We start from the raw sequence: 15,787 nt of genomic DNA on the forward strand, positions 1-15,787 counted from the left end.
TATAGTTTCCAAAATAGTATGCCAAGTGTTTTTTTTTTTTTTTTTTTTTTGCTGTTCTGGCACCATAGGGGCTTCCTAAATGCAACATGCCCCCCAAAAACCATTTCAGCAAAATTAGCTTTCCAAAAGCAAATGTGACTCCTTCTCTTCTGAGTGTTGTAGTGAACCTGTAGTGCACTTAACATCCACACTTGGGGTATTTCCATACTCAGAAGAGATGGGGTTACAAATTTTGGGGGGCAATTTCTCCTATTACCCCTTGTAAAAATGTAAAATTTGGGGGAAAACCAGCATTTTAGTGAAAAAAAAAATCATTTACACATCCGACTTTAACAAAAAGTAGTCAAACACGTGGGGTGTTAAGGCTCACTGTGCCCCTTGTTACGTTCCTTGAGGGGTGGTGTTTTCCAAAATAGTATGCCATGTTGGTTTTGTTTTGCTGTTCTGGCCCCATAGGGGCTTCCTAAATGTGACATTCCCCCCAAAAACCATTTCAGAAAAACTCACTCTCCAAAATACCATTATCGCTCCTTCCCTTCTGAGCCCTCTACTGTGCCTGCCGAACACTTGACATACACATATGAGGTATTTCCTTAATCAAGAGAAATTGGGTTACAAATTTTGCGGGGATTTTTCTCCTTTTACCCCTTTACTGGGTCTACAAGAACATGCGAGTGTAAAAAATGAAGATTTGCTGCTATTCCTGTGAAACACCTAAAGGGTTAACACACTTTCTTAATGTCATTTTGAATACTTTGAGGGGTGCAGTTTTTTTTTATAATTTGGCCATTTATGGGGTAATTCTAATATGAAGGCCCTTCAAATCCACTTCAAAACTGAATTGGTAGCTGAAAAATTCCGATTTTGAAAATTTTTAGGAAAATTGGGAAATTGCTGCTGAACTTTGAAGCCCTCTGATGTCTTCCAAAAGTAAAAACATGTCAACTTTATGATGAAAATATATAAGTGTGTCTATTTTCCTTATAAGCAGAGAGTTTCAAAGTAAAAAAAAATGCAATATTTTAAATTTTTTCATAAAATTTTGGAATTTTATGTCAGACAGGAGGCGAGTATCAAATGCATATTCCTTCTTTATTTAGCTGAATAGCAGAAAGAAAAAAGCACCATAACTTAAACATTAAAAGAAAAAGTATATAGGATGCAAGTCACCTAGCAACCGACTGCACCCCTTTATTCATTCCCACCAATCCCATCCAACTAGATCCATATAAAACCAACTGTAACTCCACCTCCTTCCTCTTTCTTTCTGCTCAATAGCAGAGAGCACTACAGATAAGTAGCTTGCCTATTGTGAATGTGTTTTGTGCCTTATTGGAATCATAGTTCCACTGGTCCTGTGCTCTCTTAACCCTACACACGATCCTATAGTTACTGTTTATTTGTTTATAGCGTTTGTTCTTCCCCTTAGCTGCCGGAGTAGATACTTCATATTCCGGCTTAGCCTTTTCTCCTATAGAATACCCTTTAGTATATTGTTACCCCTATTGTTTTTTCCCTTCCCAGTTTTTCTGCTGAAATCCTTGCCCGTTTTTTCCCCCCTGCTTTGCAGGCTGCTCCACGATACCTGTTAGCGGCGCCGCCTCTGTATTTTCCGGGGCGGCCGCCATATCAGGTGGCGTCATCGGAGCCTTGTTGTTCAGCTCCACCCTTCTTCTTCCCCGCTGAGCGCACGCTTCGGGCGCACAAGATATCGCGGCGGATCTCGCGAGACTGCGGCTGTGACGTGCGCACGTCACTTCGCGATCTTCGCATTATTGTCCTGCTGTCTCTCGCGTCGCGGCCTGGCTCCTGACAGCAGCCTCGGTCGCAACTGGGCAGCTGGCTGATTTTAAACCGAGGGTTTCTCTTAACCCTTTGGTTTCTTTGCGGTGCGCAGATCTCTTCTGCCATACTTTGCTTTCCTACTGCAGTAGTCTGCAGTAGGGATTAAGGGAGTTTCAGGGGTTTTATATATATATATATATATATATATATATATATATATCTATATGGGGTCTGTGAGTGTTGAGGCGCAATTCCCTCTCAGTGATTGTACCCTATTATACTATTTGTTGTGTCTACACATTAAAACAAAGGTGTTTATTTCTGTCTGCATATTTTCTCTCCACAGCGCTGTGTATTCACATGGCATTAAGGAAGTTATATTCACGGCTGAAGATAAATCAAATCTGACCCTGGGGGATGGCCCCATACATGATCCGGATACGGAATTTATGTTGGCCGACCAAATACAGCAATTAGTTTGCAGGTCGGGGCAATCAGCTTTGTCCTCGGCAATGGTGTCGGTAAACAAGACCATCTCTAAGTCGGTCTCTATGGCCATAAATGGCTCCCATCCTGAGGGGATATCTCCCCAATCTGTTAGTGTAACTGATTCTCCGATGCATAATAGAGCTTCGGGCTCTGGAGTACCCGGCAAGTCTGTCCGGAAGAGGAATAACATTTCAGACACTCTGACCTCTCCTGTTTCTCATAATATCACAGGAGATAACCAAAAGATTACGGCTTGGCCACTTGGAGTGACCAGCACCCCGTCTACGGGCAAAAGACCCTCTACCCAAGAGGACGATACTTAGCATCGGGCTACCCGTGCCTCTAAGAGGAACAAGCCGAATTTGTTTGTGGACGAATCCGAATTGGATTCTGACTCTGAGTCGGCGAGGTCTGACGTTTTTGTGTACAATAATGATGATGAGGAGGACTATGATGTAGCACGTCCTGGCCCCAGCACTAAAGAGGAGCCCTCTAATGATGCACTCACTAGGAGTACCATATTTCGACCCGGAGGCTATAAAACACCCACGCTTGGGTGAGTAGACGCCTATTCCGGAGGTCACAAAATGTATAGAGGCATGGATACGTAAGCCACTAGACAGGGGCAATCGGAATAAGCTTAGGGCAGAATGCCCGCGGCCATCCTTGGCCAATAAAGTGGCGGTGACGCCGGAGTTGGACCCGATTCTCCTGAAGTACATGATCAAGTCGGGTAAGAACCCAAAAAAAGGAATTGACCGCTCGTTTAAATCGGTTCAAGATAAGTTTCCGGACTTGCTTGGACCTATTACCAAGATTCTCAACTTGGCTGAACAGGCAGTGGCATCGGGGAAACCTGTAAATGCAGAAGTCTTGAGGGGCTGGGCACTGAGGGCCACATGTTTGTTGGGAAATGCCAATACGGCTATTTCGGCTGAGAGGCGTAGATCCATCCTCATGAGGTTGGACCCTCAGTTGACCCATTTGGCCATGGAGGAGCCGGGTCCTTCGGCTGAAGGACTCTTGTTCGGTGACTCCCTAATAAAGAACATTAATCGGTTCGTGGGCCTTTTCTGGAGCCTTGATAAGGCCCAGACCTCTATGAAGAAGAGTACTGCCAGTAAGGTTTTCGATAGGGCTGGAAGGGGCAAGGGTTGCCCTTCCAACCGAGGGGCTTACTTCCGACCCTACAGTAGACGGCCTGTTCACTATGTTCAGGAGAGGACACAGCCTCAAATGGTCACTACCCCCGTGGCACCTACACCCTTCTTCCCCCCCTAGAGGACGGCCCTGGAGGGAAAGGGGTTCTCGAGGCTTCAGGTGGGTTCAGGACGAGCTTCAGGTGGGTTCTCGCAATCTGGTGATGCCACATATTCCGGTAGGGGGCAGATTAAAATTTTTTATCCCTGCTTGCTACCCAATTACGGCAGATCCTTGGATCCTCCAGATAGTATCGGGATACATGATACAGTTTGTGAATCCTCCCGTTCAAGTGAGTTATCCGAGGGCTATCCATTTTTTGAGACTAGACAAGGACCTAGTACAGACGGAGATAGCAGATTTGTGTACAAAACATGCCATACATCCGGTGGACATGCACAAACCGGGGTTTGTCAGCAATATCTTCTTGGTAAAGAAGAAAGACGGCAATCACAGACCGGTTATAAATTTGAGAGAGCTAAATGATTATGTAATGTATCGACATTTCAAGATGGAGGGCATTCACCTCCTCAGAGATTTGCTCCTCCAGGGAGATTGGCTGGCAAAAATCGACCTGAAGGACGCGTACCTCACGGTACCAATTCATCCTTCTTCGTGTCAGTTCCTCCAGTTTCTGGGGGAGGGTCGAAAGTGGGAGTTCTCATGTCTCCCGTTCTGGCTTTCCTGAAGCCGGTCATGGCGAGTCCGCGGAGTCGGGTGTGAGGCTGATCATTTATCTAAACGATATATTGATCATGGCTCGTTCACAGCGACAGGCCCTATTGCACGGGTAATGGACCACTTCTCTGCTCACGGAACTAGGATTTCTCATCAACGAGAAAAAGTCAGTGTTCGATCCCGCTCGGAGCATGGAGTTCTTGGGTTTTGTAGTCGATACCCGGTTGGCCACTCTGAGTTTACCAAACAAGAAACTTGCATTGATCCGCAAAGAAATCAGACAGCTGTTGCGCAAACAGTTGGTGTCCTTGAGAGCCATTGCTCGGATCGTGGGCTTATTATCGGCCTCGGTGCAGGCGATATTTCCGGCACCGTTGCATTACAGAGCGCTCCAGAGATTGAAGAACAGCCACTTGTCAGAAGGACTGACATATGCGGCGCAGATCCCATTATCACGGGAGGCATGCGAAGAGCTGTTTTGGTGGCTCCAGCACGTCCAGGATTGGAATGGGATTCAATTCCAAGCCGGACTTGGTCATCAAATCGGACGCCAGTCTGAACAGTTGGGGAGCCAGGTGCGGATCATCCGCCACAGGAGGAAAGTGGTCTCCGATGGAATCACAGTTGCACATCAACTGTCTGAAGTTACTGGCAGGCATGTTTGCGTTGAAAAGTTTTGCACCCTACAGGACGGATTCCTGCATTCTGCTACGGATGGACAACATCACGGCGGTGCAGTATGTCAATCGTCTAGGGGGCACGAGGTCTCGTCGACTGACGGACTTAGCAAAGGATCTTCGGTCCTTCTGCCTGGACAGGAATATAGTCCTCCAGGCGGAGTATCTACCGGGGGTTTCCAATTCCGTTGCGGATTGGAATTCCAGACATCTAGTGGACGGCAGCGACTGGACCTTGCATCGGGTAGTTTTTCAAGCTGTCCAGGCCTTATGGGGGCCCCTTGAGCTGGATTTGTTTGCATCACGGCTAAATCGCCAGTTGCAAAGGTTTTTCAGCTGGAGACTGGAACCGGAAGCGGTAGCTACGGATGCATTCCTGCAAATTTGGCCTCAGACGAGGTCATACGCGTTTCGTCCGTTTGCCATGATACCCAAGGTATTGTGGCAGGTGGAGACGCAGAGGGTAACGATAGTCTTGATCACTCCGTGGTGGCCGACCCAGGCCTGGTTCCCTCAGATATTGGGGATGACCATAGATTCTCAGAGGATATGTCTGTTGTTCCCTTCTATCCTGCAAGGTCCCGCGGGAGAATTACACCCGTTGGTGATGTCGGGTCAGCTGAAGTTGTTGGCATGGCTGATATCTGGCCAGCAGACTCTGATAGATTCTTATCACAGTTAGCTAGGGAACTCATTAGCGAGGCATGGCCTCCGGGTACCAGGTCGGCTTACCGATCGGCCTGGGGATCATGGATTCATTGATGCTCACAATGGCACATGGATCCCGTTCATGCCCCTGTGACTGGAATTTTAAATTTTTTATCGGCCTCTTTTGAGGAAGGTAAGGCATACCTGACTATCAATGTCTATAGGTCTTCCATTTCAGCCCAACATGCCCCAATTGATGGGAGAGCAATTGGTCAGCATCCGCTGATTTGTCGACTTTTTAAGGGTATACGTTTCAAAAGACCTCCAAGTCCACATTATCAGTCCACTTGGGGTGTATCCCTGATTTTAAGCATGTTTACTTCTTGGGAGGATAATGAGTCGTTATCCCTCAAGATGTTGTCGTACAAACTTACCATGCTGCTCTGTTTGGTGTCCATCAAACGTGTTTCGAACGTAAAAGCATTGGATATATCTTGGAGACAGTTTACTCCTCAGGGAGTCCAGTTTACTATTCATAGACGTTCTAAGACTAATTTGCGTACATTTTTTTTACCCGATTTTTCCTTCTCACCCTAAGTTATGTGTGGTTCGGTGTCTGAAAGCTTATGAGCTTAGGACAGCGGGTCTAAGATATGCTTCTTTTTCGCATTTACTTATATCTTTTTGTACGCCCTATTTTCCAGTTTCTTCACAAACTTTATCACGTTGGGTAAGACATGTAATGGCTTTGGCGGGAGTGGATGTGTCCATTTTTTATGCGCATTCTGCTAGAGGAACCATGGCTACCAAAGTAGCTCAGACTGGGGGCTCACTTTCCGAAATTTTGAAGGCGGCCGACTGGTCGTCGGAACAGACTTTTTATTTTAGACCAGAGACTCACGTTTCGATGTCTGTATTGTAAAATGTTATTGTAAAATGTTATTATCTGCTTGTTGCTTTGAACTTGCATTTGAAACGAGCCTCCTGTCTGACATAAAATTTGAGATTTTCCTAATATTTTGACGGAAAATATAGATTTTATAAAGACAGGAGGCGAGTATCATCCCTCCCTGTTTTACCCAACCCTATTATGGTGTATATTTTCTGTTTTCCAGGTTACTGAGGTCTGCACCCAGAGATGTTGGGGTTGTTAATCTGTTCATCGGACGGGTGTTCGAGTATTCTGTTGGAGTAGAACAGTTGCTCTGTATCGGTTGGAGCTGGTCGCTTCTTGTTTCAAGTTGAGCGGACTACGCGGTCAAGATGATTGTTCGTTTGAGAGATGTGTTGTGTTCTTTGGACGCTTCGCATCAAGAAAGAGGAAGGAGGTGGAGTTACAGCTGGTTTTATATGGAGCTAGTTGGATGGGATTGGTGGGAATGAATGAAGGGGTGCGATCGGTTGCTAGGTGACTTGCATCCTATATACTTTTTCTTTCAATGTTTAAGTTATGGTGCATTTTTCTTTCTGCTATTGAGCTAAATAAAGAATGAATATGCATTTGATACTCGCCTCCTGTCTTTATAAAATCTATATTTTCCGTATTAAGTATTGACAAAAATTTACCACTAACATGAAGTAGAATATGTCATGAAAAAGCAACCTCTGAATCAGAATGAAAAGTAAAAGCATCCCAGAGTTATTAATGCTTAAAGGGGTACTCCGCCCCTGGCATCTTATCCCCTATCCAAAGGATAGGGGATAAGATGTTAGATCGCCGCGGTCCCGCTGCTGGGGACCCCGGGGATCGGCACACCCCGCCATCATTACTGCACAGAGCGAGTTCGCTCTGTGCGTAATGACGGGTGAAACAGGGGCCGGAGCAGCGTGACGTAATGGCTCCGCCCCTCATGACATCGCGGCCCGTCCCCTTAATGCAAGTCTATGGCAGGGGGCGTGACCTCCCATAGATTTTTATTGACAGGGGCGGGCCATGATGTCACGGGGGGCGGAGCCGTGACGTAAGGATGCTCCGGCCCCTGTATTGCCCGTTATTACGTGCAGAGCGATCTCACTCTGCGCAGTAATGATAGCGGGGTGCTGCAGCAGCGATCCCCGGGGTCCCCAGCAGCGGGACCCCAGCAATCTGACATCTTAAGTGTGAGATTGTGGGGGTTCGTCCAATGGGACCCTCTCCCCCACAATCTCATACTCGACGCCCCGGCTCTCCACATGAATGAAGCATGTCGACTAAGGAACAAAGTTATAGTCAACACTCCGCCTCCATGCATTTCTATGTGGGTGTCGAAGACATAGCATTCGTTTATCTCCAGCTTCCTCATAGAAATGCATGGATGGGACGTATTGACCACTGCTTCATGCCTTGGTCTCCCAAACCAAATAAGTAGGGCACACCAGAATTATAACCACAGATGACCAGACTCTCTTAGTACACATAGATCCCAGGCTCCTAAAATAAACATAAACCAGAAACTCCTACAACCCAGACCCCCCCCCTTTATGCAGACCTTAGACCATAACCTCATCTATACAGACCCGAATCCAGAAGCCCCATTAATAAAGAACCCAAACCATATCACCTATCTATATAAACCCTAGACAAAACTGTTCATTTTTACTCCAGACCAGACGTACAGTAGTTTTCAATAGGTTCTATAGGACTCTATATGTGTAAATAGCAAATTCTTGTTAAATGTACTTTAGAAGTTCCAGTAAGAAAATAAAGATATAAATAGGCTTAAAACAATTACAGTAAGAGGTAGCACATTAACATAATCAGCTTTAAACCCCTTACACACAGCATTATCAGATCAGTCTTTTGCATTAGTATTTGTGAGCGAAAGCTAGGGATGAGTCTTAAATACAGAAGAGGAGCAAATATTTATTTAATATTTTTCTCTGTGTAAGTTCTACTTTAAGCTGAGAGTTATTTCACACTAGTTCAATATGAATGTATGTCCCCATGTGACCATCCTTTATTAAACCTGAACTGACAGCCGATTTAGATAAAAAATATGTTTAAAATTGTCATATTTCGACCCCTATAACTTTTTAATTTTTCCGCGTAAGGTGTGGTATGAGGGCTCATTTTTTTGCACCGTGACCTGACATTTTTGGCAATACCATTTTTGTGCGTCTAAAGGGTTAATAGCGTGCTGCACAAAGATCGGTGCCGCACGCTATTAGCCCAGGGTCCCGGCTTTCATTAGCTGCCGGGACCATCCACATATGACGCAGGGTGATGGCATGACCCCGCATTATAGACCGAGACCGGGCGTACAGGTATGCCCTGCATCCTTAAGATGTTAAAGGCATAGTAATCTTAGTGTATGTAAACTTTTGATTTTGCAGAAAGTAATAAAAATGCCTTAAAAAATTCTCTCATTATTCTGCCATTTGGGAAATATACATATGAGAAAAACATGCACATGTGTCTTTTTATACAGTGTATGTAAGCGTCTGGTTTCAATTGTATATTCATCTTCTTTTATCTTTAGTAGGATGCCCCTAAATGGGATAATCCTGACAATTTTCAGCTCCCACGATGTGACAATAGAGCTGTGGCCTTAACAGCTAGTTCTGATCATGGTATTATTTGAAGACTAAAATTCTCATTGACTTTAATATCTAAGCTCTGTTTCTTATATTTTTTACATATTACAAATGTCTTTGGCACTGAAACATATACATACTATGATTATTTGGCATTATACCTTTAAAAATACTGACATGAAGATAATGCGGATGCAATTCACATATATTTTTTTGCCTTTCCTTACACTGTAGGTCTCCCTGTTGCCTCACAACTTTATTTTGGAAATAAAGTTGCAACGAAGAAGAGATCAGACAAGTTGAAAATTGGATTGAGTGATAACTATTTCCATTGAGGCAAGCATTGCAAGTTAGGATTGTAGCAGATTAATAGCAGCCTCACAGCCAAAACAAATGAACAAAAAAAAATCTCATTTACAAACCTATTAGATTTGCTATGTAAGCTTTCCACAGCTGATCTGATTGTACCTCTTCCTCCAGTGCTCCTGCAAGACATAAGACAATACATTATTTATCAAATTCTGTTACTGCCTGTAAGCTTTGCTTTAACAATCCAGTGATCCCTTATAGAGAGCTAAGACATTTTCTCTTGTTGTTTTAGACCTGGTTAGAATACCTATTTCTAGACAGAGAAGACAGGTTTTTCCTGAACTTTTTAAAATAAAATGAACCAGGAGACATTACATCAGATCCCATCAAGGAAAGACTATGCATTATTAAAGGTGAATTATTTAATTTGCCGCCTAATGTAATAAGGTTCACCATAAGATACTTCTGACATAAAAGAGCATGGATGTAAAGTAGTGAATTAACTAAAATTCACTAGTTGTTTAATAACTAAGAAATACATTACTTATATCAGTTTCATTTATTAAATGGAAGTAATAAGTCATTTGCTAATGTGAACCCGACAGTTTTATTTTTTTTGTGCTCAAATTGTGTCACGTACTTCATCAACATTTGCGACGAAAGAATCCACAAAACCCAACCAAGTCTAAATATTATTTAGAAAACCTGAAAAAAAGGGCGTGACCACTGGGGAAAAGGGTGTGGCTGCCGGAAAAGAGGCATGTCCCTATCAGTTTAGAAAAATCCTAACAAATGTATTAATGTCCCCACATAACATGTGGTGGATTTGTGCTATGGAAAAATGGAGAGCTCACAAAAGTTATAAAAAAAAATTTAGGAAAAAAACACCAACTTAGTAAATACCATGAAAAAATACCTGTTGGGAAACACTTCCACAAATAAAACAACACTTCACTCTTAGTAAATCAGGGTCAATGTGATGCAGTTCTAACCTCAGTATCTGAGGAAAGGGAATTAGGGGTTATATTTCAGAAGACTTTAAAGGAAGGCAGACAATGTCATAGAGCAAAAAATGCTAGCAGAATGCTTGGGAGTACAGGGAGAGGTATTAGTAGGTAGTAGAAAGAGAGAAGTGCTCAAGCCATGGTACAGAGCGCTGGTGAGACCTCACTTGGAGTACTGTGCACAGTACTGGAGACCATTAGTGTTGCTCGCGAATATTCGCAATTCGAATATTATTCGCGAATATCGCATATTCGCGAATTCGCGAATTTCGCGAATATAGCGCTATATATTCGTAATTACGAATATTCGTTTTTTTTTTTGTTTTTTTTCTTCACAGTACACATCACAGTGATCATCCCTCTCTGCTTCCAGCTTGTGTGGTGTAAAGAAGGCTGTAATACTACTGTGTGAGACTGACGTGCGAAAATTCGCATATACGGAAATTCGCATATGCGAAAATTAGCATATGCTAATTTTCGCATATGCGAATTTTACGCACGCGTTAATTTTGTATGCCAATATTCACATGTTAATTTTCGCATACGCGAATATTCGCATATGCGAAAATAAAACGAGCATATAACGAATATGCGAATATTCGCGAATATATGACGAATATTCGTCCATATATTCGCGAATATTCGCGAATTCGAATATGGCCTATGCCGCTCAACACTAGAGACCATGAGGGACATTTATCAATGTTTGCTTATGAATTCCTTTTTTTTTGTACTTTTTTCTTTACTTTTTTTTTGCTTATGTGTGACTTATCTATCAACTGGTTTCAGCCTGTTGATAATTTTCTTTCACGTAAGCAATTTTTTCTTTTTTACTTTGGTAGTAGCTTTTTCTGCTCCATGTTTGAGCTGGAGTAAATTTAGTCAATTTTTAACCTTGTTGCGACTAATTTCTGCGCAGTTGCGACTGTCGCAGTTAATAAATACCAGACTACCCGTAGTCCATTTTAAAATTATTACTACGTAGTTACGTTTTGGAAAACTTGCTTTTCTTGCTTTCCAGTCAAAATGTCGCATGAAAAATCGCGTAGTCGCAGGTGTGACATTTGTGCGACATTTTTAGTAAAAAAAATTTAACTAAATCGCTTGATAAATGCCTGTCCATATCTCCATAAGGATATAGATATTTTGGAGAGAGTTCAGAGAACAGCTACTAAACTAGTACATGGATTGCAGGATAAAACTTACCAGGAAAGGTTAAAGCACCTTAACATGTATAGCTTGGAATATAGACGTGACAGGGGGCATATGATAGAAATTTTATATACATAAAGAGAATCAACACAGTAAAGGAGGAGAAAATATTTAAAAGAAGTAAAACTACCAAAAGAGGACATAGTTTTATATTAGAGGGGCAAATGTTTCTGCAGTAATATTAGGAAGTATTACTTTACTGATAGAGTAGTGGATGCATGGAATAGCCTTTCTGTAGAAGTAGTAGCTGTAAATACAATGAAGAAGTGTAAGCCTATTCTTCATATAAGATGGGACCAGGGACTATTGATAATATTTAGAATATTGGCCAGACTAAATAGGCCAAATGGTTCTTATCTGCTGACATGTTTTAGGTGATGTTACATGCCTGCTCATCCAATCAGCGGCTGAAGCTGTGTCTCACTCTAGCCACTGATTGGCTAAAGGGGGGGGGGGGGTGATATCACAGGTAAGTGAGTGTGTTTTTTTTTATTTTTATTTTTTTTACTAATCCCCTCTCTGACCAGATTTTATGCAGATCATTTTGGCTGGGCAACTTATTTAAAGGGTTATTCCATTGATCTAAAGTTATCCACTATCTACAGGATATGTACAGGATAGAGGATATCTGTGGGTCTTCCAAACATTTCTAAGGGCTGTGCTTGGAAAAGTGCTGAAGTTACATCAAGTATTAATAGATCAGTGGCTGTGTCATATTTCGAGGATATTTGTCCCTGTCCTTGTAATCAGTGGGGACCCAAGCAATTAGAACATACCAATCAGCTAATAATCCTTTGGCACATTTTATGACAAGGACCAGGCCCAAATACATAATAAAAATGTGCTCCGCTTTTAGCTATAATGGGGCATGCTTCTGTCTACTGGGCTTTACATTAACACTGACTTGTTCATTACTACAGTTGGTATTAGCAGAAATAATGACTTTTTCTATAGATATTTGTTTTCTTGCATAGATATAAAGATTTTCTTTAATCCTATGAATATTAAAATATGTTATTCATATGAAGATATTTTGATATTTTCCATGAATAATTATATGGCAATGATAGCATTGCCCTAGATAGAACACCATTTGAAATGTTGTTGACCAAAAATCACTTACTGGCCCCAAAATTTTCAAGCCAATAAAACAGATTTACACTAAAAGCACTAAAATGTTGGTCAGTACAGACAGACTGATAAAAGCTTTATCTTAACTCACATTAATGGATGTACTTATTCCAATGAAAAACATTTTTTTTTTTTACTTTAACACTAATTGCTTTCAAATCCAAAATTATACTAAGCTCATTCAAAATAAAAAATAAAAATTGGGGTACTGTATATTCAGTATTAACCCTGTTTGTCTCCATTTACAGTGTGACCTTAATTTAAATAGGCACTGCCATAAGAGTCTTGTAATACATTTTATTATACTGCACAAAAACACTTTGGTCTCCTCTTCTCCCTAAAAGACTGTCTTCTTTTCAGAAAATCAGATATGTTTTGTCCTGGTCTGCTCAGGGATTTTCTTGTAGCTCACTTGGGGATCAAATAACAAGCAATACAAGTCTATAGAGGCGGAGGCAAAAGATGGAAGGAAAAAGTGTATGTGAACATAAACACAGGCTGCAGAAACACAGAGAGACAGCAGAGACAAGTCTATAAGTAAGAGATATCACACCAGGGCTTTATACACTTTCAATTGCTCTTTAAGCTTCAGTTGAGGCAGGATCTCCTCCTCTACGTGTGTGAATTTAACATAGACATAGAAGTGCAGGATCTCCTACTCTGTGTGGCCAGTGTATAGAGACATAGAAGTGCAGGATCTCCTCCTCTGTGTGGGCAGTGTATAGAGACATAGAAGTGCAGGATCTCCTCCTCTGTGTGCACAGTGTATAGAGACATAGAAGTGCAGGATCTCCTCCTCTGTGTGTGTTCATTGTATAGAGATATAGAAGTGCAGCATCTCTTCCTCTATGTGTGTACAGTGTATAGAGACATATAATTGTAGGATCTCCTCCTCTGTGTGTACATTGTATAGAGACATAGAAGTGCAGGATCTCCTCCTCTGTGTTTACAGTGTATAGAGACATAGAAGTGCAGGATCTCCTCATCTGTGTTTACAGTGTATAGAGACATAGAAGTGCAGGATCTCCTCCTCTGTGTGTGCAGTGTATAGAGACATAGAAGTGCAGGATCTTCTCCTCTGTGTGTGTACAGTGTTTAGAGACATAGAAGTGCATGATCTCCTCCTTTATGGCCCTCATTTACTAAGAGTAGAGTGCAGGTTTCTTTGGGGGTTTTAATTCCCTACAATTTATTTTCCACGGCATTTACTAAGGTTGCCCTACATTTTCCACTTTCCCTACATTTTGCTTTCTTGACACATGCTCTGATCTGTCTGGTTTTCCTCAGCTGAAATCCATCACATTTTATGTGGAGACCTTAGTAAATATGTTGTTTTTTTTTTTGTGAAAATGTTGGGAACACGCCTCTTTTTGGGGGACCACGGCCCTTTTCTCCGGCAGCCACACCCCTCTTTCGGGTTTTCTTAGCTAAATGGAGAGTTAGTCGGGTTTTTTCAATTCTGGTGCAAATTCTGGCGCAAAATATGGCTTAGACAGAATTTCTGGCGCAATGCGACAGAATCTAGAGCGCAACCCGACAAAACATGTCGGGTTTGCAATAAGAAATGAGGGCCTATGTGTGCAGTGTACAGAGACATAGAAGTGCAGGATCTCCACCTCTATGTATACAGTGTATAGAGATATAGAAGTGCAGGATCTCCTCTATGTGTAAAGTGTATAGAAAATAGAAGTGCAGGATCCCTTCTCTGTGTGCTCAGTGTATAGATACATAGAAGAGGGTAACCTCCTCTCTGTGTGCAGTGTAGCGAGACATAGAAGTTCAGAATCTCCTCCTCTCTGTGTGTACAGTGTAACATAGAAGTGAAGGATCTCTTCCTCTGTGTGTACAGTTTATAGAGACATAGAAGTGCAGTATCTCCTCCTCTGTATGTACAGTATGTAGAGACATAGAAGTGCAGGATCTCCTCCTCCTCTGTGTGTACAGCGTATAGAGACATAGAAGTGCAGGATCTCCTCCTCTGTGTGTGCAGTATATAGAGACATAGAAGTGCAGGATCTCCTTCTCTGTTTGTGCAGTATATAGAGACATAGAAGTGCAGGATCTCCTCCTCTGTATGTAGATTGTAAAGAAAAATAGAAGTGCAGGATCTTCTCCTCTGTGTATAGAGTGTATAGAGACATAGAAGTGCAGGATCTCCTCCTCTGTGTGTACAGTGTATAGAGACATAGAAGTGCAAGATCTCCTCCTCTGTGTGTGCAGTGTATAGAGACATAGAAGTGCAGGTTCTCCTCCTCTGTGTGTACAGTGTATAGAGACATAGAAGTGCAGGATCTTCTCCTCTGTGTGTGCAGTGTATAGAGACATAGAAATGCAGGATCTCCCCCTCTGTGTGTACAGCGTATAGAGACATAGAAGTGCAGGATCTCTTCCTCTGTGTGTGCAGTGCATAGAGGCATAGAAGTGCAGGATCCCCCCCCCCCTCCCCGTGTGTACAGCGCATAGAGACATAGAAGTGAAGGATCTCCTCCTCTGTGTGTGCAGTGTATGGAGACATAAAAGTGCAGGATCTCCTCATCTGTGTGTGCAGTGTATAGAGACATAAAAGTGCAGGATCTCCTCCTCCGTTTGTGCAGTGTATAGAGACATAGACGTGCAGGATCTCCTCCTCTTTGTGTGCAGTGTATAGAGACAAAGTGCAGGATCTCCTCCTCTTTGTGTGCAGTGTATTTAGACATAGATGTGGAGTATGTGTGCAGTGTATAAAGACACAGATGTAGAGGATCTGTGTCTTGATAGAGACATAATAGACATAAGGTTCTGCCCACCAGCTCTGGGAGAACTTAAAATATTACATGGAGCCTGCAGAGAAGAAATCATCTAATAAAAGCCATAAACAATTTATACAATGGCCAGAAATAGTTCTGCTCCTCATGTACCCACACAGGGCAGCTTATTTTAAAAGTTACCTGAAATGACAAGTACACTTTGAATTAACTTTTCTCATGTCACACAGACATGTGAAAAGTTAAAATTGGTTGGGGTCTCGATACAACTGATTACAGGAGTGGGGCTCCATTAAAGTATATGAATCCCATCCCCTTCATGGTGAGCAGAGCCAGGGAGTGAAGCGCTCAACCATGGTCCTCCCCTGGCTATAATTAACAATTTAAGGGGATCTCA

At 42.4% G+C, this 15,787-nt stretch overlaps 1 protein-coding gene across 1 annotated transcript in view; it reads right to left on the reverse strand.

The window, feature by feature from the left end:
• ST8SIA2 (ST8 alpha-N-acetyl-neuraminide alpha-2,8-sialyltransferase 2) overlaps positions 1 to 15,787 on the reverse strand; it is a 338,633-nt gene that overhangs the window by 152,962 nt on the left and 169,884 nt on the right. Inside the window, exon 2 of the mRNA XM_056571875.1 lies at positions 9,413 to 9,475. Coding sequence (XP_056427850.1) covers positions 9,413 to 9,475 — 63 coding nt within the window. The remainder of the gene's footprint in view (positions 1 to 9,412; positions 9,476 to 15,787) is intronic.

Source organism: Hyla sarda, chromosome 4 (genome assembly GCF_029499605.1).
Source record: "Hyla sarda isolate aHylSar1 chromosome 4, aHylSar1.hap1, whole genome shotgun sequence".
In the NCBI taxonomy this organism is placed as follows: Eukaryota; Metazoa; Chordata; class Amphibia; order Anura; family Hylidae; genus Hyla; species Hyla sarda.